Below are 23,023 nucleotides of genomic sequence, written 5' to 3' on the forward strand. Positions count from 1 at the left end.
TGTGTTTGCTTTAAACATACAAGATCCTATATTTTTTTTAAACTCCCATATATTTTTCAACCAAACTCCTATGTATATTTTTCCTTTTAAACTCCTATATAGTTTTTCCCACTTGCTATGAGCCCTGCAATTTTGTACAAGAATTCATCCGGTTTTAAGATTTAAAAAACAAAAAAATCTGCTTTTTCATTTTGTCTCTCTTGCTTTTCTGTTTTTGATGCAACAATTAATGCCCATAACTGCACATTCTCACATCGAGGTGCAATAAAGACTGAAAAATTAATGAAATTGTTCTTTATTCTGTGATCTCTTTTTAAAGTAATTTCTTACAAAAATAGGGGGTGGAGATAAAGATTAATAAAAGTACAATGGAAAGCTTAGTCTCTTAAAACAAAAATAAGTTTGCAGATAAAGCTAACTTAATAAATATTTATAAAGTAAAAATACTTGAAAGTAGGGTTCTGGCACAAGAGCACCCTAATAAGATTTGCTGGAATAAAAGTCCAATTAGAGCAAAATAATTTTTTGCTTAAAAGACAAATAGTGAGTACATCACATTTTCATGTTTAAATTTTTGGTTTGAATAATTTGAAAGAACTTAATGCTAGGTTCTACAAAAAACATGTGTGAATCCTGTATAAATTCTTATCAAACGAGTGGATTTACTTCAAACAACCTTGTCAAAATATTCAGTGCTGTAAATTTGAATTCCTTTATTTCTCACATAGAATCAAAGAACTGCAAACAATTTTAGTTTTTTCGGCAAAACATTAAAGGTAAACAAAACTGTTTTCTTGTGGAATAACATAGCGTTATATTCCTTTCTAAAGTGTTGCACAAAAGTTTTTACCTTACTTTTTACCTATTCAAATTTATAGAATTTATATTAGAGAAAGTTTTTACTATAATTCAGTTTTACAATCTGTTGTGCCTAAGTTTGTAAACTTATGTATTGAAAAAGGCACTTAAATGAATATTGTGTCTAATAAAAAATGCATTGATCGCTAGAATTTTTGCTCAAAACATAACACCTCAGTTTCAAAGAATGAATTTTATACAGTAGCCCCTCGTTATATCGCTCATTCGGTTATATTGCTCTATTCTTCTGTCTCCCGAAACATTAAAGCATTAAGAAACATTAAGAAAGGAAGAACGATCTAGACAGGCAAAAGAGTTTTCTGTAAACAATGTGGTTACTTTTACTTTTCACATCCTTTTTACAGCAAGTCAAACGGATTAGAAAGTCTATTGGGAATAAGAGGGTATTGGAATGCTCACTCTTGTCTCGCGGCAGCTCAGAAAGGTCGTCTTTATTCGCCATTTGATGTTTTCAACTTTCTGACGGTGAAAATTTTCTTAAATTTCAATCTTGTTTAAATTTTGGTATTGAAATTTAAGCAAGATTAAAATTTGGTGTGATAGCACATTCGTGAACTACATCAAAACCATTAGAAAATCATGTCAAAAAGAACGAATGCTAATTTACTTGTGTATTGGACTTATAACTATTTTTATTGACCTCTGTTATATCGCACTTTCGGATATACCGCTCTTTTTCTTTGTCCCCCGAAAAGCACGATATAACGAGGGGTCACTGTATTAACTTCTCAATCAGGACTGAACACAGGAAAAAGGCCTTTCCATATGGGCATAGGGTTCGTACGCTCCTTCAAAACTCCTCCAATACTCCTTCATTCAGGAAATTTTTTTGAAGAGCCCTTCAAACTCTTTCATTTTGGTTTTAACTCCTTCAAAACTCCTTCTTTTTTAGTTCAAGACTACATAATCTTCCTCTATGACGGTAACTTAAAATACTTCGATTGACAACTTAACATCGTCACAAGGCAAAGGTATATGAACGATTTTTATGTAGTAATTGCATATATTGTTTTCAAAACATGTGATTTACAAATTGATCGTAGAAGTCTTAAAAGTTGAAGGTGAGAATATTATGAGATGGCTAAGACATTTCACAAGTGTTGTAAAACATGCTTAAATGGTGCTAGGCTATTTTTTTCAAGTTTTATGATTATTGCTTTTCCCTCCCAAACTCTCAGCAGCAAAAGTCAGTTTGTCTAATTATTATTTAAATATTTAAAAATGAATCTTTACATAATTGATTATTCTGAATTTTCCTCCCCAGGATCCATATGCAAAACGACTTGAACTTCAAAAGAAGAGGCAAGAGATATTAGACCACCAAATACAGAGCCAGAAATTACTTTTGCAGAAACTCACCAAGAGTAAAAATCCTGAAAAAAGAAAGGAGTTGAAGAAGGTAAATATAAAAGCTTTTGAATTGGAGATTTATAACTATAGTGAAGTTATGTTTTATTAATCATGTTTTTTAATTGCAGTTGATGAATGAAATGTCAGACAAGATTAAAACATTGCAAGAGGAGATCAAAGCAGAGTCAGTTGCATTAAACAGAAGTCGGCAGAACAATTCTGAGAATGTTCAATCATACATCAATAAAAAGGATGCGGCAAAGGAATTATTGGATGCAGAGCTAGAGCTGTATAACAAAGAGCGTAAGGGTATGGAGAAAACCGAAGAAAGGATACAGCTATTGAAAAAAGTTAATGAATTGAAAGCACAAGTAAGCTAAAACACATTCCTTTGGATTAACTTTAAAGATACGTATGATTAGTGTGGCCTTTGATTTTAGCATAAATGCTACTTCCGATAATCAAATGTGAAATCTACATCCTACATTTGGGGTCTGCATTGAATTTAGGGCTGGTTTTCCTTTTTGTTTTACGGACTACTAGCTGACCCATTCGAAGCATTTGCGCTCCACAGAAGTAGGGTAACAGCACCAGTCACAGGCATGCTTAAGACATCGCTCTCAGGATAACTCAATTTTCTGAGCATTTCAATGTATTTACACTGTTTAAACTATTTCTCTCATGCAACAGCAACTCATCAAACAATTGGCTGCTTCTGGATCCTCCGAATTAGTTCATTTTATTCTTATTTGCTCAATTTCAAAAAAAAAGTCCAACCCCCCCCCCCCCCCCCAGTAACAGACACCAACAATTCTGATCGTACCCAGTAACAGATAGGATGAGGAAAGGATGAGTAATAGACAAAATTCCCTTTTTCTCTTCAAAATCTGTACAATTCCATTATTGAATTCAAATGAACATGAAACACCAGCTGACCTTGTGGTGGCTGTTCATAACCTTCCACCGCTACTTCGTTAATACCTACTGGCTCATAAAATTCACTCTGATAATACTAGATGGCTGCACCGTATTCAGGGGCCACAATAACCTTAGTTTACCCTCCTAAAAGGCATATTATTTAAGTCCAAAACTTATGACTCATGGCTGCCTGTTACTGGTGAACTTACCCTTATTCAAAACCCTGGTTTATCCAAGTTTTTTTTTTTTCTTGAATAATAGTGATAGTGTGCTTGTTTGTTCATTTTTAGCTGATGGAGATGAAAAATGCTTGGAAATGATGTTTTACTTTTGAAGTTTGATGAAATATTAAGAAAGTTATGATTTTTTTGGTTTGAAGGGCTCAAAAAAAAACACCTTTGGGAGATAATATATATATATATATATATATAATTATGTGATTTATGAGGTTAAAATAAAAAAATTTCTCCTCCTGATTTCAATGAAATAGAACTGCGGTTCAGAAACTTGCCCCCAATGTGTTAAGATTATATACTCATGGAAATTAACATCATTATTCAGCTGAGGAAAAATAATCATTCAAGAACCACATTTTCTGTCCCATGAGAGGATCAATCTCGTGACTTTCTTGTTAATAGCAGGACGCAGTTACCAGCTGGGCTAAGGGGTCTCTTTTCTTGTGCTGCTACATAAGGAATACATAATAAAGCAACAAAATAAATTGAAATTGATGACCATTTTGTTGAAATATATATGTATGTATATATATATATATATATATATATATATATATATATATATATATATATATATATATATATATATATTTTTTATTATTTTTATTATTATTATTTTTATATATATATTTTTTTTTTTTTTTTTTTTGAAGTTAAACGGTGATTTACGTGTTCAAATTAATGTGTTGTTTCCCGATTTTAACAACAGTAAAACTGTAGCTCAGAATTCTGCTGAAGAAAATAAGTCCTCAAAATGATATTTTTTGGACCATGAGGAACGCATAACCTTCACATTATAAGCTACACATACTAATTATCTGAGCCAATGAGTCTCTATTTCAGGATATTATGCATTAAAGCAATACCTGATTTTAAAAAAATTTAAAAAAATCAATTTTTTGAAAAAAAAAAACCACTAAAATGTTAATTATCTCTATTTTTCGCTGAATGAGGTGAAAAAAAGTCTTTAAAATGAAGCTTTACTTTAGAAGTTTGATTAAAAATCAATGAAATTATGGTGTTGTTACAAAAATGAGCTGGAAAAAGCCAAATGTGCACATTTTTTTAAATTTTAAGTTGCAAACTTACTTGAGCACTAAAATGTTAAAAAATCTCATGTGCTTTTTTTTTCCAGTCAGAGAAAAATGGCGCCATCCCCCCCCCCCCCATGGCATGGTTGTTACTAGAATAATTATCATGTTTACTAAAGAAGTGACCCATGAGCTATAAGGGTCTACTGTCCACTAGCTAGTATCTGAAAATTAAATTTTCAGATCTCCTTTTTTTCCGTTCAAAGTCTTGAAATCCTTCTTCAAACAAATCTTGGAGCATTTTTATTTGGCGTGTGTGGTTTAAGATCTTGGCTAGAAAAACAAGCTTTTTCTTTTTCTTTTTTTTTTTTTTCCTCTCTCTCTCTGAACATTTTTTGTTTCAGAAAAAGTTTTTGAAAAAAAACGTTTTTTCAATTTCTTTTCTTAAAAACTAAATGCGCTCTCAGGCCGCACATTGTTATGTGGCAGGCTGCAGGTTATGCACCTTTACGTTAAAATAAATACAGTATAATTCTGATCTAACAGTTTTCAAGCGATTGAAAAAAGTTGTTGTTAGGACAAGGATATCGTTACATAAAGGAGCAATTACATTCAATGCAGCCAAATTGTTACCAGTGAAATGTATCATTAAATTGAGGAAATCGTTTTATCGAAGTTATACTGAACAGTAAAACGATTTAACGTTCTTTGGGGGACTGACGAGGAAAAACGTTATACGGGGGTCAACCAAACTTTCTTGGAAGTACTATAAAATCATTTGAATGGAAGTAGATTCACATAGTAACAAAAATTTACAACATATTCATTTAATAAACATTTATTTCATACACTGTCTGATAAAATAGAATATTTACAATTTATCTGGGTTTAAAACATTCGATGATTTTTTTGTTTTAATCTCAAGCAGAGCCCTATTGATTACCAAGAGAGCTGTAAGTGTTGTTTCATTTTGTGAACCATAAATATTAAAGGGTTTTTTGAGTTTTTAATTCTTTTTATATGAGCAAGTAGAGATACACTGAGTTATCGGCCACAGTGCAGGTTATTGATTATAGGCCAGATTTTTCCGATTAATCGGCGGGAAAATGTTTTAATTAAAATAAGTATGCAGGAATGAATTCTTAAACAAGAAGTAAATATTTTTTTATTGTTTAAAAGGTAAGTGGTTGTGCAACGGTGATATGCATAGTAAAATTAAAATGTAAAGTATCTGCTCACACAACTCAAAGCTATCTTCAGGTATGTAAAATAATACACAGTGGGTAGATAAAATTTTTAGTAATGCAATACTTTTTTTGCTTTTAATCATGTATCCATGAAAAAAAAAAGAGCTGCACTTTTTCATTAATTAATCTTCAGATTTTGAAGATAGCCAATGTTTAATATTGATATTAGTTAATTGGGCAGTGCACCTATCTGCAGCAAATGTATCGGTATATAGCATGCTCATGTACGTCTGCATTATCTGGCTATGGTCATATTCATGTCTGTCTCAGTTCCCCTCGCCTTCCCTCAAGCTGTTAAAATAATACTCCTATTCAAACTTTTTTTTTTTTTTTTTTTTCAGATCTTGTATTGTAGTATTGTATTGATTCATTTGTGAGGCCATGGCTAACAGACCATGTTATCTTTCTGAGAAAGAAATATCTTGAGTTATGAATGATCCACCTATGGATCTTTCGGACGATGATTGTAAACCTCAAAATTATTGGAGTTCTTCATAAAATAGCTACTTTCCAAAATTGTGCATTGAAAAAGATGGTAAAAAACTTAAAAGGAGATGTGTAATTTGCTCAAAGCACAATAAAAGATCTAATACTGCTTTTGAAAGTAAAATGTGCAGTGTTGATCTCTGCATTGGTCCGCGCTTTGAGGTTTTTCGAACTGCTTTGAAATAATTGTTACAATATTCTTCAAGTATTTCATCATGTTAAGTGTAAATATTTTTAATGTTTTTTGTTTTAATATTTTGTATCATCATTTGGTATTTAATTTAGTTCCTCCTATTTATGGTGAAATAAAATGTTTGTATTTGTATTATTAATTATCAATTATTTTGATTAAATATTTTCTGTTTATGCTTGATATTATGATGTCTTAAATCAAATACTTAAAAACGGTTTCATTTATACCTAAAGTGTACATTTTAGCCAGTACTATGTTATGTGTACTTTTGGAAATTGCGAATTTTGGTGGGAGAAAATGCCTCGGCTGTTAGCACAGTCGAGAGCGCTATCTTCCATGGGCTGCCATCCCAAATTGGTTTAAAGTGTCGTCTGATCAATGATCATGGACAATTAACTAAATATTTGAATTTTACTGTCTGGTTAACAATGGAATTTTATTTACAACTAATATGTTTATTGGCTCACGGTCACAGAAATAAACTAATTTTTTCAGAAAAGTCAAACTTAAAAATTAAAGAAAAAAATGGTGATGGAGAAATTGTAGAATTATAATTATCATTGCAGTGAATCGGCAGACAGCCAATTTTTTTTTATCTGTGCTTGCCGAACTTCAAGCAGAAGTGCAACTCTGAATTCAAATTTTGTATCTTTGCTTCTGCTGTCTGATATACCTACCAAGTCTCATGTTTCTGAAACAGCTGGGGGAAGTGATACAATTTGCTTTCCGATGAATCAAAACAGAGCTCAATGTCTGAAAAATCATCAGTGTTCATTGTGTTTAACCTATTCATGATCAGAATCCCCATCCAATGTTAATGGTAATTCACATTTCATGAAACAATGTGCAATGCAGTTCTGTGTTACATTTTTCCAGGCAGAGGATATGAAATGCAATGCCAATAATACTTGAATCTGTTTCTTATGCCTTTTTTAGTAGACTGAACAAAAAGACATTATGAAAACTAGTTTCAATCATGTTTCCGGTTTCAAAATAAATAAAATGATCAAATAGTAATAGAAAAATAATCAAAATCAAATTGCCATTATTTGAAAGGGGATTACATTGTTCAAAACAGGAATGCGCAGTGAAAAAAGAAACATATATGTTAAGAAATAAGACTAATAGTCTAAGAGCCAGTTGCCGGCAGGCTTACTATTGCAAAATTTATACTTTCTTCAGGCACTATCCTATATCATTTGAAATGGACACTCATTAACCTGACCAGTGGTTCCTACAGGGTCACCAGGGTGCCAAAGATGCAAAAGCGAGACGAGTTTACAGTATTTTGGCAAAACTAGTTTATTGATATGTTAAAATAATCAATTACTACTATTGAAACACAACATCAGCAAACATCCATTGCGATTCCAAAGTCTTCCCACGCAACCGGTAATAACCAACAAAATTTGGCAGTTTACAGTATCACAGTCAGTTTACATCAATCAAATATTCAAGGCTATATCGAGCGACAGACAGCTCTTGCGATTCTAACGAATAGATAGACAACAAAAACTTGGCCGCCGCCATGGGTTAAAAAATGCAAAAATCATACAGTGGAATATTTTCAATTGTGGACAGTAAAACCTGTTTAAGATTATTTTTTGATAACAAATCATAAATAACATTTGAAAGTACGGCAATCCTATCAGGACTGAAGATGGGAAAACAGCCTTCTGTATGGGCAATCAATTATTGTGGCATGCTTTTCCCTCAATAAGTACAATGTTAAAGTTCCATAATAGACTCCTCACATGTCTGAGCAGGATAAACCTGGGGTCATCAAAACTATAAGAACACGCAGAAACCAGATGAGCACTTTCAACTGTTTTCCTTGAGGCATGTACCACAAAACCGAATTGATCACCTTAAATTACCTCTTAAGGATTGTTCTGAAGGAACCCTTGTTGTGAATTGAGAGAAAACATTTCTGGGACAAATGCATCCCAGCTCTGTGTTTTTAAAGTAAAAATTTTGTTTAAAAAGCTACTTTTTAATAATTTTAAAAGCATGAATTAATTTAAAGCCATAGCCAACTAAGGACTAATGTTGGGAATTTTATATTAGTTTCAGAGAAAATGAGAAAATTTACTTCTGGGAGGAAATCCTGTTCCTCTTTACGTTGTTGTTTATTCTTAGTTTTCTCCCCAGGATCCAGTTGATAAACAACTTGAACTTCATAAGAGGCAAGAGATATTAGATCAACAAATACAGACCCAGAAATTACTTTTGCAGAAACTCACCAAAAGTAATAATCCTGAAGAAAAAACAGAGTTGAAGAATGTAAATAGAAACTTTTGAATTAGAGATTTATAACTGTAGTGAAGTTATGTTTTATTGATCATGTTTTTTAATTGCAGTTGCTGAATAAAATGATAGACAAAATTAAATCATTGTGAGAGGAAGTCAAAGCGGAAAAATAACAATGGCAGACGTCCATGGCAGTGCCAAAGTCTTGGCCGACGACTGGTAAAGACCAAAAAAACAGTTGACGGTTTACAATATTTTAGCAAAGCTGAAATTCATATATATTGTTAATCAAGGTATTCCAAGCCGATATTCAAAGTGACAGATAGCCCTTCCGGTTCCATCATCTAGGCAGACGACGAAATGTTGCTGCTGTCGAGGGTTAAAGACTGCATCATATGGTGGGATGTTTTTGATGGTGGACAGTCAAAACCTGTTAAAGATTAGTTTTTGATAACAGAGGATAAATATCTTTTGAAAATATTTATTTTTGATAGCAGATGATAAGTATTGGGTAAAAATATTTATTTGTAAAAAAAACTTATGCAGTTCAAAATTGTTTTCGTTTATTTTAGACTACATTATAGATTTTTTTTTTTGGGGGGGAAGCCTAAATTGGCAACGCAATTATTTTAATACAGACTAATTTTTGATATTTTCAGTAAGTTACCGCTCTATAGCCCTGCAGATTATTATAGCCTTAGCTACGAGGGCTGTTTTTTTATCAACTTCCGATGTGGTATAAAAATAAAACTAGTGAGAATAAGTAAATAAATTTATTATCAAAAGTTAGGTACATCATTAGTTACTTTTCAACATAATCGCCATTCAAATTGAGGCATTTTTCATACATGGGTACAAGCTTCTTAATACCTTTTTCATAGAAGTTTGCCGCCAATAATTTGAGATGGGTTTTCACGGCGTTTTTTGTAGCCTAACTTGTCAGTTACGATTCTGTATAGGGCTGACCTTGAAATCTCAGGAAACTGATTTGATAGGTCCGTAATCGTAAGCCTCCGATTGCTTCTTACGGTTTGGTCAACTCGATCAACGAGGTCTTCGTTTGCGACTGACTTTCGTCGTTGGCCCCCTTCATCATGAATGTCACCTCGTCCATCTTTAAATTTCCTACACCAATCACGCACTGCACTTTCACTCATAAATCTTTCACCGTATACTCATTTCATTCTACGGTGAATCTCACACTTGGCGGGAGATTCTATCATGGTAGCCATGTTTATGTGTCGTTAGATAAACTGATAATGGCGTCGGATGCCCGAAAACGAGTGAGGTTGTAGTGGGAGAGGTGCGCAGTCAATTGCTGAGCATTGCTGGCCGCTCACCCTGCCATCTATCGGCACGATCGGAAGTTGAAAAAAAACAGCCCTCGTATTTCATGTATTTCTGCCTTAGCCCGGGCTATAGGGCGGTAACTCATTGAAAATACAATGCCTGGCCTTCAATTTTCGTGTTGAACCGAACCATTGCTTCAGTCACTTGTCTAGTCAGTGCTAATTCTATATTAGCTACCAGTTTGTTTGGCACTCTTGGCTTCTTTAAGAGGTTTTCCACCTCCAGCTCAATCACCTCTTATTCCGAGCTGATGAGTGCTAATAAGCACGAAACTGCAGTCTTCGGATGGAATGACTCAGCTAGCGGTGTATTTCATGTAATTTTTGATAGCCATATAATAGGCTTATTTTAATATTCTAAGTGAATTTTAGAAGAAGAAAAGAGAAGTATCATGTAAGTTATACAAGATATTTAGTTATGTGAAGTTTGACTTTGTTTTAGATTTATGTATTATTTTTTGATGGTTGAATCATATTAATCATTATGATTAAAAATGTATTTCGTACTTCATTAAAAGGTAAACAATTATTTTCAGAAGAAGCTTTTAAAAATTGTTTGTTTATGCCCTTAAGTGTAACTATATCGATTTGTCACGGAAAATTTTGGATGTAAGATATCAGCGTTCTTGCCATAATGTATTTACAACATTAAACAGGTTTTAGACTACCATGAAAACAAAAGTTTTTTTTTTTTATTATCTACTCAATTCAGTACCGAATTTTCAGAACTGTCAGCAATTGAGCAGCCAACGTTGATTATTGATGACTCGATAATTTTGTTCTGTAAGTGCTAAACACCTTTTGCAACATGACTGTATCCTTGCTAATGAATTTACAATAATTATATCTATGTAGGTGTACCAATAGCGAGTTTTTAACTATATTTTATTTGGAGATACTTGGGTGAGCAGGAGGAAGAGTGGATTGCATTATAAGTGTTGTTACCCTAACTTCCCCTACAGCTGTTGTTTTAGAAAGAAAGCTACAAGGCATTAGAATTTTAGTTGAATTAAACCAACCTTACAAGCATGTTGCACACTACTTAGAAAAGTGAAAACTACACTTCAGATTCAATGTACTGAAACTCCAAAATTTGAAAACATTTTGATACACTTAGGCGCTTATGATATCATGTTATTCTACTTCAAAGCAATAGGAAAAATAATAATTAATGGTATTGAATTATTAATAACAAGAAATAATGTTAAAAACAGAATGTTAACAAGTGAATAGTGATAAGTTTCCAATAAAAATATATTTTGATTGGATTTTAAAAACGCAATCAAAATATAATTTTGAAAACTAAATTGCAATTACAAGCAATTAAATGATTATTACATATGTTTTCAGTACAAAACTATGGGAATTGGTTTTTATTTTTAAGGGAGCAAATCTAAGTCATCTTTGGGGCCATTGAGAATGTCGTTTATATATATAACTGCAAAATTTTTTCTTTGATTTAATATTTTCACAGAATGTTTATTATCTGCTATCAAACATAAATACTTTCTATGGTTATTTATTGTCTGTTGTCAAAAACTAATCTTTAATGGGTTTTAATTGTTCACAATTAAAAATATCCCATCATATGATGCATGACAGTGGCAGTATTTCGTCGTCTACCTAAATGTTGGACCCGCAAGTGCTGTCTGCCACTCTGGACATAGCCTTAGAATGCCTTGATTAACACTATATAGGAATTTCAGCTTTGCTGAAATACCGTAAACTGGAAAGATTTTGAAACCACCATGGACGTCTGCCATTGTTATTTTTTGAAGTAGTAATTGGCTATTTTCACGTATCAAAAACTCCGCTTTTCTAAATTATTGTAAATTGTCATTTTTTTTGGCACCTTTCTCCCCCTGGTGCCTCTATAGGAAGTGCTGGTCATATTAATGAGTCCCCATTTTATGAATGGCTTTCTATAGCATAATGCCTGAAGAAAGCACCATGAAGTTTGCTAAAATACTGTAAGTCTGTCAACCGCTGTATCTTAGAATACATTAAAAAAAATTCAGGACCAATGAGAAAAGAGGTTAAAACTGAGAAAACATTGAATCTAGGTTCTATTGAACCTGCATTCTTTCTTAAAATTTTTTGAAAAGCTAAAAACATCCTTTCAAGGGTTAAGGGGAAAAAATCTAGAAAGAGATCTGAGAAGCTGCTTCACTAAAGGAATGAAAATTATATGAACAAAAATGAGTTTTATCATGTATTACAAGTGTATGATCTTAATACAGTGGTGCAATAAAGGAGGGGAGGGCGGTTTAAACAGCTCCCAAAGACCTTGGTTTTAACATTGTTGTCAATCCTAATTTGATAGTTTATACATATCAGGACTTCCTATCAAAAAAAGAAAAAAAAACTCTCCAAAAGGAAATTCTGACTGCGCTAGTGTCTTGTATCTTAGAAACTCAGTTTGTGTTGCTTATTTTGGGAAGTAAATGTATTTTCTTGACTCGTTTGTTATCAAATGGTTATTATTCTCAAAATCATTTTGTCCCAACGTAATCACTTTTTGAGGAAACTACTATACTTATATAATTATAAATGCCTTTACACAAGTTTAAATGTTAAGAGTGTCAAATTCAGTGTTTACTTAATTTTTCATTTCCTTTAATTTTTTTAATGATGCTTGTGAGAAAAGCTTTTTAAATTAGGCTGATTATTAATAATCCTCTCTATTAGTTACAACAGTGCCTGAGTATTGCCCACTTTTAAATTTGTGTTTTTCAGGTAAGAGCACTTAATTCATTGCATATGTCTAAAAAGCTTGGGAAAAAAGGATTTGTATCCCCTCAATACCGAAAAGTGACATTTCAAAATAAACCTCCATCTTTGCCTGATCAATCACCCAAAGAAGTATCCACTCCTAGTAATCTACCAGAAAGTCAAGCTGATGCTATTCCTATGCTCAGTAATGATGACAAAGAAGAAGATCCTGTTGTTAATCCAATTTCGGTATGCTTTTTAATTTGACATTTGCATGTTTTTTGAAATGATTTTGCTGTTTTATTAAATTTAGTTGTGTAGTTGTATTGTAAGGAATGAGTTGGTAACCTAAAGCCCACGAGTGTATGTGGCCCCATTGTACGTCTATTGTGTTATGTGGGTTGCTGGTAAAAAGAGAAAAATGCTCGATAAAAAAAAACAATGTAGAAATACTTTTTAATTTATAAAATGCATCTTCTTTCAGTCAAAAAAAAAAAAGTTAATAATTAATTATTTTTTTCATTTAAGTACTTGATTCTTACTGAAGTTTGGTTAAACTATGGGCAGATCCTTCTGGTTTTGGAGGGGTCATTATCAGATGGGGGGGGGGGAAGCAAAAGTAAAATGTTTCACTTCAGATAAAAAATATTTTAAAAAATTAACATTTACTCTTTGTGGACCATTTAAGAAATTCTTTTAAGTGGTAGAGTTTCAATTCCTGTTATGATTACACACATGAACCCTGACCCTTTAAAAAAAAAAAAAATTCCATATTTTTTATTTGAACATGTAAAGATCGCACCAAAAGAAAAGGTGGTTTCAAACCAATTGTCATTAACTTGCAAATTTTTGTAATGAAAACCCAAATGTTTTTCTGAAACAGTGCCCCCTCCTCTCCTGCTTAACTAGTTCTGTATGTTACATAATTATTTTTTTGTCAGTTCAAGTGAAGAAATATCAAACTATGTATCAAGCTACTGGAAAGTCCTGTCTGTTTATAAAAAGAAGGGAAATGATGCAGTTTTTGATACATTCAACAATATTTTCTACGCAATTAAATTGTCACAACTACCATCGTGGCTTGTGACTTCTTGCTAGTGTGATGGCATTTTGTAAATCCATGGAAAATTCTTTTGCATCCGCCACACTTCCAACACCTTGCACCATCCTAATTTTTCCTTATTTTTCTATTCGCAAAAATTCTTGGCAGGAAAAAAATGCGAAAAGGTAGAGAAGATGTTAAAACAGCCTTACTCAACTCCAAAACCAATGCATTTTTCAAAAACTTGACTAACAAATTACTGTCATGCTAGCGAAAAGTCATTAAAAATTTTGAAACTAGATCTTATATAGAGGGCGCTTTTATTGGAGTTCACTGTAACCTTCCAAATACTTCCTTATTCCACAAATTTTGTCTGACGATTCCTAAAGCTGGTTATGACATTCTTTGGAAGTCATTAATTTTCTTTGTCAGTAGTTCCTTGTGGGGCATTGACACATCCAGATCACTCCCGTCATGTCCTTTCCATGACAGGATCTACAAGCACTAACAAGGATCTTTTGACATCGTCAAGGAATGGCTCAAAATTTTCAATGTGAAAGGCTTTTGGATGTGTTTCATTGATGTCGGTATCCTCGTTGGTTTTGTTCTCTCTTGTCATTTCTTAAAGCTCTTCTTCCAGTGATCTCTGATGCTCTGAATTGTGTGAGTTTAATTACTTTACTTCTGGAAAGAGCTCGGGAACCAAGCACAAAAAATGTCTCCAGTGGCCCAAGCTCGCTTATTAGCACTCCTAATGCAATTATTGGGTGTTATCTGCAATTTTAAAAGTTTGGATTTTGAATGAGAGGAAAATTTTATCCGTTTACAATGCCGCATCCGCGTAAAATCAAAACTCATCCGCATAAAATAAAATAAAGGGTCAAATCTTAAAACTCATATAATCGAATCCGCATGTAACAAGTGTCTACTGTACTCATTTTTAAATGAAATTTGGGGCTTTCATATGCAGGACAAAATATTTAATTTTCTGTGCGATTAGCCCGTACTGCTTTGTAGTTGTCTCTTATTTGTTTTATAGGAGGAGCCTAAGGTAATTGATGATGAAGAGGAAGAGGAAGAAGATCCTGAGGATCGCTCATGGAGACGATAGCCGAAGTATAAATAAACTATTCAAAGACTCATCATAAACTCATCATTCCTAAACGAGATAAATGTTTAAATACTGATATCCATGTTTTTTACATGATGTCTTGGGTGATATTTTATTTTCGAGAAATTATGAACTTCAGCTGTCATTCTTCTTGTACATATTTGTATATTTTAAATTAAAGTTGATTTTTCTTGGACTTTTGCTTCCTGTCTTTTTTAGCCATAAACTGTAAGTATCTTATCAAGTCAAATTTTGTTTTTCTTAATGCCAAAAAATATGGTGCATTTACTTTTATCTGTTGAAGCAAAATTGTTAGTGGCAATCCACTTCTGTGTTTTCTTCTGTACTGTAGGTGAAGTTGGTCTGATTTCAATAACATATATGGGAACATGCAATGGGAGTATTCCAGTATTATCTAAGCACATTTTTGTTCATTCTGTACCCCCCCCCCCCTCCTTGTAAGTAAGTAAATGCTAGGCAACCCCCTTTCCCCTTTTTGCTTACATAAACTTTTATGAAATTTTGTACGTCAGTACTACTTGGTAGAAAAAGCAGTTACCATTAAAATTACATTATTAATCCTATAAATTTGTATAAGTGGGCATGTATAGGAGTTATAGCAACAAAAAAATGCATAACAAATGAAATAATTTTTTTGAATTGAATGGTTATATCTCCCAAATGAATAATATTTATTTTAACCTATTGTTGAGCGAGAACTGAAATAAATATTTAACCCGTTGCCAAAGAACAATAAGAAAGCCAACTCTGCGTTTTGTAATGAAATTTCTTACTGTGATATGTCAATTGAGAATAGATAAAACGTAGAGAGAGAGTGAAGCCTTCATTTCTCTCTCTCTCTTGAAAGCAATGGTTTTAGGTCCCCTGATAGATTTTAAAGTAAAGTACTGGAAGGTTCACGCAAAACGTGTGTTGTGTTGTCGTAGTTGAACCATGTGACCGGATCGGTGCTTAAGGTTTTCCTAACCAAATGATCAGAAAGTACTGTACCTAGCAGCATTTGTTTCTCGGCTGAAATCCATCTGAGTTTTTGCACCAATGTCATGAATACTTTAAGGATTATCAAACTAATCAGTACATTAAAGTAAGACACAACAACGTTAGAAGAAGCACAAATTTGCAAATTACAGCAGACACGTGTTTCGGCGTTATAGGGAACGCCTTTTTCAATGCAAAAAATAATGAGCTTATGGATGAAAAGACATCCGACCGCTTTTGTCGACGGTGATATTAGAGTTGTATTTTTTTAATTTTAATTTTCCCGATTCTGTTTCAGCCCTCACTAGGTACTCCTATTTGTTTCTTTTAGTCTCTTATTTGTTTAATCTTGAGGTTGGCAGCTATGAAATCATGAATAAAGTAAAATAAAATGTGAGGAAATATTAACTTGGCTAAATGGCTAATGCTATTTAAATTAATCTAAAGAACAAATTCAAATGACATTCTTCGTGATATTTTAAATTTTACCTCAATAGTATATAGGGGAAAGGGGGACACATGTGAGCAATTTTTATTTAGAATACATAGCATGAAAAACACTTTTAGGGGACGTTACACATGGTTGTGTATGTATGTTTGTACATATATACACTGGTGTGCAAAAATTAAGGACGAAGTCGAAAAATTAGCATGTCAGCTGAACGAAGAGGCAGAGCGGACAGAAAGACCAATGAGGAGATTAAGTAAGGTGATGTATGTACGGTAGTACATGCGCAGATATGCAGGCAGACGTAATGGGGGAGTGTCTGAGTAGTATAAAGCATGTTGTCGGTGTAAGATCAGTATTTCTGGCAAAGAGATTGCACGCCGTATAGCAGTTAAAATCACACCGAGTTGCTGCCTCAGCGAGAAATGACGAATAATCAATCTGTTAGACGACATCTGGATGCTTTTACCCTAGGTCGAATCATTGGGAAGTTGGAGGAAGGCCGCAGTGTGACAAGTGTGGCTGCAGAGTTCATAATTGCTCACAGCATCGTTTCACGACTTTGGAGACAATTTCAAACTACAGGAACAGCTATCCGGGGGTTCAGTAGTGGTCGTCCATGAGGAACGAGACCCACAGATGACCGGTATATTGTCTTACAGGCCAGAAGAAACAGGCGGGAGAAATCGCTAGACACACGACACAGGTGACTGGACGACCGACATCGCGTTTTACCATGGCCAGAAGACTGCACGGTGGTGGTCTGTTTGCACGACGCCCTATACGGTGTGTTCCTCTAACGCCTGCCCATCGGAGATTCTTCTTCCATATGTGCGTGAGACGCTATGGGTCCGCAGTTCCTTTTCATGGACGACAATGCACCATGTCATCGCACAGTAGCTGCCGAACAGCTCTTAGAGAGTAAGGATATTGAACGTATGGATTGGCCGGCACGATCTCCGGATCTCAATCCCATCGAGCATGTATGGGATTTTCTAGGCAGACGCTTGGCAGCTCGTACCTTACCACCAGTAACGATTCGGGAGCTTCGATTGACTCTGCAAGACGAATGGGCAGCAATGCCTCAACAACTCATTGACACCCTCATTCTCAGCATGGGCAGACGCTGCGAAACCTGCCCAGCAGTCGGGGGATATCATATCCCCTACTAAAGACCGGATGTTTCTTGCTGGACACCCATCACAGGGATGTTTCGGCCTTCAGTCGCATTGCGCTCCATGCAACTTTTTCAATAAAGCTTCTTTTTATCCCTCTGATTTCTCTTTTAGTAAGTGTTGCTTACATTACACATGTCCTTACGTATTGGGGATCTTACGGTATTAAATGTGTTGATTTGGAAAGCTTTTGTACAAAGTTATATTGAAAAAACCGTCTCGTCTTTAATTTTTGCACCCCAGTGTATATATATGTGTGTGTTGTATAATATAGTAGTAGTTTAATTATGCTTTGAAACCAAAGTAAAATGTCGGAAATACGTTCCATGGTGTCTGAAATTTCAGAAATTTAACTATGGAAATCTCGGGGAATTTGCCTGGAGAGTGGCCAGCCTGGGTAAGCCTTCAAATGAAAATTCATTGTTGATCACGGTCATTGTTGAACAATGATTTTATTAAAATGTATCTCTAATTTTAAAGCAATGTGCATATGGTTTACAAACACACGCATTGATGACTGGTATGGATTAGCTGGAGTAGACAATTATTCAACAGGCAATTTATCGCAGCAGTTGAACGTTTTTAGAGTTCGACTGTTAGAGTATCATACTTGAAGTTCAAAAGATCCCCTTTTCGAATGTTGCCCAAGCCCTTTAGTCGGTTTTTTTTTTTTTGGGGGGGGGGGGGGGGTTAATGGATTATGTTGAAAATAAGATTTTTTTCGTAAAACTAAAAAAAAAAAAAAAGTCAGAGTAAGAAACTAAAAAAAACATGCTTTTGTAGCAATATGAACTTTCAAAAAATAATAATAATCTTTGAACGTTAAGTATGAAAAAATAATTGTCCAAACAATTAACTTCAATGTAAAAAAAAGGGGGGGGGGGGCTTTCATATCAGTTGTCTTACTTTTCTTCCATTGTTTTCCTTGCAAAAATGTTAATAGACAGCTCCCCTACTTTTTTTTACACTAAAGTTTGTTTGGTCAATTATTTTATCATTGTCCAAAGATTTTTTTTTTTTTTCATTTTAGTTCATGTTGCTACAAAAGCGTGCTCCTTTAGTTTTTTAAACTCTTATTTAATTTTTTTACAATCACGCCTTCCATGAAATTCTTCTACACCCCCAGGTTAAGAACTTCAGACCTACCGACTGCAACGATAATTTATAATCGAAATCGAAAGCAGTTGTGTTTGTTATATTGTCCTACATTTTCAAGCTTATTCGTCATTTCCGCCATAGGATCGAATTTTTTTGTTTGTTCTGATAATATTAAGCGTATCATTCGAAGGGGGACGATATTAAGCATCACGTGGCATAAATAAATACGATGCCGAGTGCGCTCTCATCTTAATCTGCAATATGGAGTTGAAAGATCTATTTTGAAGGAGATAAGGCTGAGAAGATTTGGAGAGGGTCTTCAGCGTAATCATATTGTACCTTTACGCAAATAAAAACGGCGAAATGTTTTTTTTTTTTTTTGTTTTTTTCCCTTTTCAGTCAAGAGCATGTTCTAAAATCCTTTTTTTTTTCTTTCCTCATATGCAAAAGAAGTACGGCTCTCCTGACCAGTGGAAGTAAAGGAAATACAGTCAACTCTCGATCTCAATAACTCAAATGCCTTATAACTCGAATATTCCTTTACCTCAAAGTTTTCATTGGTTTCCAAGCTTGTAAAGGGGCTACGGGGAAGTTCCCATAACTCGAACTATTACCAGAAACTCGAAGGTTTTAGCTGGTCCTTTGGGACTTCCAGCTCTCGAGATTTGACTAAAATAATGCGAGTTCTAATCTTACGAGTATGAAATTTTTTCTAAAGGTGCGACATCGATGAAAAAGCTTCAAAACATCGATAAAATAAAGAAAGAAATGTACTTTCAAAAATAATAAAATGTCCACTTTAAGAAATAATTTTCATCATAATAAAAAAAAAATGAACGAAATTTTTTTGTAATCAAAAAATGAAAAATGAGAATGAAGTGTCCTCGCCGAGATTTTTCGAACAAAAACGGTTTGTTCGAATCGGACTATTAACTCAAAAGTTTATGGGGGGGGGGGGGGGGGGGGGGGCAGACAAACCGCCTGACAGCAGGCCGAATTTAGCTTCAAACCGCCTCTAGGCAGATTTGAAATCTGCCGTCCCCCCCCCCCCCCCCCCCCCAAAAAAAAAAAATAAAATTTCGTTGGCTCAAAAAACGCAAAAACTAGTGTTCCCGAAATTTAAGCATGAGAAGAAATAATGGCGTTTTACATTCAGGGACCCCGTTGCGAAGTCACTGCCACCTCCCAAAAAATTCCTTATTCGGCACACTTTGCTGATGATTAAAAAAATTTGAAGACAGTATTGCAACTTTGAGATTCTCTTTTTTCAAGTTTTTAGAATTGTTTTTAATGATGACTAACGTTCCTTCTGATTGGGTGTTATGTATTGTACAATATTCGTGAATGCTTGCATTTTATCATTTTGAAAAGTAGGAACTTTATTCCGCAAATTAAGATTTGTTTTCATCTATGAATCAACAATTTGAGTATTATTCTTATGTTTCTTACGCTCACTCTATTGAGTTTCTTACCATCCCTCACTGCTCGATGGTATTTCACTTGTAAATTGTTACTTGATTACATTTTAAAAATTCCAAAGATCCTGTTTTTTTAAAAGCAGAATTGTCCATTTAAAAAATATGTATCTCATTTTGAAGATTCCTTTCATTTCTTCGGTTTTTTATTTAGCATGTTTCTTTCATTTAAGATCATTCAGCATTTTTCGTTCGTCGCTCACTTTCATTTACTGCCGAGACTTGCTATTAAAAGAAGAGCTTTCAAGTATTACTAAGTAGAAAAGAAAATACACGTAAATCACAGAAGAAACCACAACGGAATAAACTTTATTGTGGCACAAAAAATCTTAATCTCCGATCTTGTTGGGGCGTCTGGTCAAACGCAAGGACACTTGCTTTTCTTCAATCACGCACACACAACGCCGTTTTTAGCCTACTTTCCCAGTAAAAGTCAGAGAAAGAGGGAAAAAAGCATGAAAGAAGGCTTAATGCATCTTTAAAATATCCCGAAAAACAAAAAAAAGTCAAAAATAAATGAAATAGTTAGATAAATATTGAAAAATTAAAAATTGGAAAGTAGGGTATTGAGATGGGGAAAAATGTTTGTCGGTCTGTCTGTCTGCCCCCCCCCCCCCCCCCAATAACTTTTGAATAAATAGTCCGATTCGAACAAACTTTTTTTTTGTTCGAAAGATCTCGGCGAGTACACCTCATTCCCATATTTCACTTTTTGATTTGAGCTATTTTTTGTTCAATTTTCAACAGTTCAAAAAAACTTAACATTAGCGCCTACGGGGAAATTCAAGGCAATTCCGAACTGTGAGGTGAATTTGCTTCAAACAAACTTTGTAGGAAAAAACTTTTGATGAAAAACTTGTATATAAAATATCTTTTTTGATTTGAACAATTTTCCGTTCAATTTTGAACAGTTCAAATCCCTTAACATTAGCGCCTACGGGGAAACTGAAAGTCAATGTAGATTCCGTACTTGAAGGCGGATTTACTTCAAACAAATTTTGTTGGAAACAGCTCTTGACGCCAAACTCCAGACTCCGACTTGGAGAATTTAGGGGCACCTGACTCCGACTCGACTCCTGTGCCCGATAATTAATCGGACTCCGACTCCCCGACTTCGACTCTGACTTCGTAGCTTTGGCAAAAATTTATACACGGAGGACAGATGACTGACTCTGATTTTTGGATATTCGACTCCGACTCCTTTATCCCAAAATGAGATTGACTCCGACTCCGCAGCTATGGTTTTAACTGTGAAATAATTACTGTTGGTATGATTTGTTTTTATTTTCACGCTAAAGTTTTAATTTAGGTATTCAGTTTTCGGCGAATAAACACGAAGTCATTCATGTTTCTACATAAATATATACGCAGACGATTTTTTTTTTTTTTTTTTACAATGAAAATTATTTCTTTAAGTTGACATTTTATTGTTTTTATTTATTTTGGTAATTTCATTAATTCATTTAAAAAATTATTTTTGGCAACAGGGGAAAAAGAAACGATTTTTTTAATATGATGTATTTGTTTTAATAAGCTTATTAATTTTAATTATTATTTTTTCGTTTTGAAAGCTGTTAAAGATTTTATGGAAAAAAGTGTATTAGATGTTTTGTTTAAAAGGTGCTGCTTTTTTTTTTTTTTTTTTTAAGATGAGTGAGGAATATTTTATTCCTAGAAATCAGCTTAAAATATTTAAAAAATATATTTCAAACAATTTGCAAATTTTAGCTATTTTTGAGAATATTGATCAGGTACTAGAAAGTAGTATGGGTATATGGGAAAGTAGGCTCGTTTAGTTATAGACAGAACTTCTTGTTTTTTTTTTTTTTTTTTTTCTTCACACTTATTGTTTTACACACATCTGTTAACATGCTTGAAATTTTTTTCATTTTCATACATGTGAAGGTAAACATTATAAAATTACAAGAAAAGGATGTCGCTATGAAAAATGAAAGAATTCTGGAAAAAAAGTTTATTTTCAAGAATAATAATAAAAGAATAAAAATGCCGGATCAAAGTAAAATTTGCCGCCCAAGGCAGCTGCCTACTCTGCCTATTGGGAAATCGGGCCCTGTCTGACAAACACATTTTCTCCATCTCAATACCCTACTTCCCAATTTTTAACTTGCCGATATTAAAAAAATTATTTTATATATTTCTGACACACTTTTTATTTTTTAACGACATTTTAAAGCGATTTTTTTTTCTAAGCGATATTTTTAAGATGCGTTAAGCCTTCTTATTTCTTTGACTTTTACGGGAAAGTAAGCAAAAAATGAATGTTTGGTGTGCTTAGCAAGAGCGCTCATATAGCGGGGGGGGCAAGTGGGGGCTTAAGCCCTCCCCCCCCCTTGAAATTAGAACTTCATTGCTTTTTTAGTACTTTTTTCTTTGTAAAAAGTAAAAACATTACTTCTCCAGCAATTAATGAATAAGTTACTAAAAATTTCAAATTTTAATTTTTCTCTTCTGTACTGAAATCGGTTTTTATGGGGGAAAATATCTAAGCCCCCCCCTTAAAATTTTGCATATGGGCACCCTTGGTGCTTAGTTATGTCTCCCATCAAAATATAAAAATTTTACCTTGGTGAACATGCAATATAAAAAAAGTCTCCAAATTTCTTCCGGATGATCGAGGTCCGGATAAACGAGGTTCTTCTGTAATAGGAGCTTTGACTTGGTGCCAAGTTATACTGAATAACTATTTTTTGTTTTGTGAAAAATTTATTCATTTGTATAATTTTCATATGATGTACAGAACGCACTTTATTTGAGTGATGAATATGGCTCACGTTTCAACAATTTTGATGCTTAAGGTCTGTCCGCAAATGATGTCACGTTTCATAGGCGGCGTCGGCTCGTACGGGGGGGGGGGCAGAGGGGAAAATTGCCCCCTCGCTTCCAAAAGTAAAGCAGCCTTGCCCCCTCACTTTTCAGGTTTAAAAATTAGTGATCGATTAAAAAGTGATTTTTTTGCAAGGACGATTGATGTATTTCACGAAAATAAAAACTAAAAATTTCAAA

The 23,023-nt window shown here is 33.9% G+C and overlaps 1 protein-coding gene across 2 annotated transcripts in view; it reads left to right on the top strand.

The window, feature by feature from the left end:
- LOC129222231 (RNA-binding protein 26-like) overlaps window positions 1-15,000 on the top strand; it is a 55,918-nt gene extending 40,918 nt beyond the window's left edge. The window contains exons 11-15 of one of the 2 annotated variants that reach the window (XM_054856709.1): window positions 2,141-2,278; window positions 2,358-2,600; window positions 8,492-8,623; window positions 12,676-12,900; window positions 14,733-15,000. In XM_054856709.1, coding sequence (XP_054712684.1) covers window positions 2,141-2,278; window positions 2,358-2,600; window positions 8,492-8,623; window positions 12,676-12,900; window positions 14,733-14,804 — 810 coding nt within the window. In that variant the 3' untranslated portion in view covers window positions 14,805-15,000. The remainder of the gene's footprint in view (window positions 1-2,140; window positions 2,279-2,357; window positions 2,601-8,491; window positions 8,624-12,675; window positions 12,901-14,732) is intronic. The other variant, XM_054856710.1, reaches the window with a different exon arrangement.
- Window positions 15,001-23,023: the final 8,023 nt, after the last annotated feature.

This window comes from Uloborus diversus, chromosome 5 (assembly GCF_026930045.1).
Source record: "Uloborus diversus isolate 005 chromosome 5, Udiv.v.3.1, whole genome shotgun sequence".
Taxonomy (NCBI): domain Eukaryota; kingdom Metazoa; phylum Arthropoda; class Arachnida; order Araneae; family Uloboridae; genus Uloborus; species Uloborus diversus.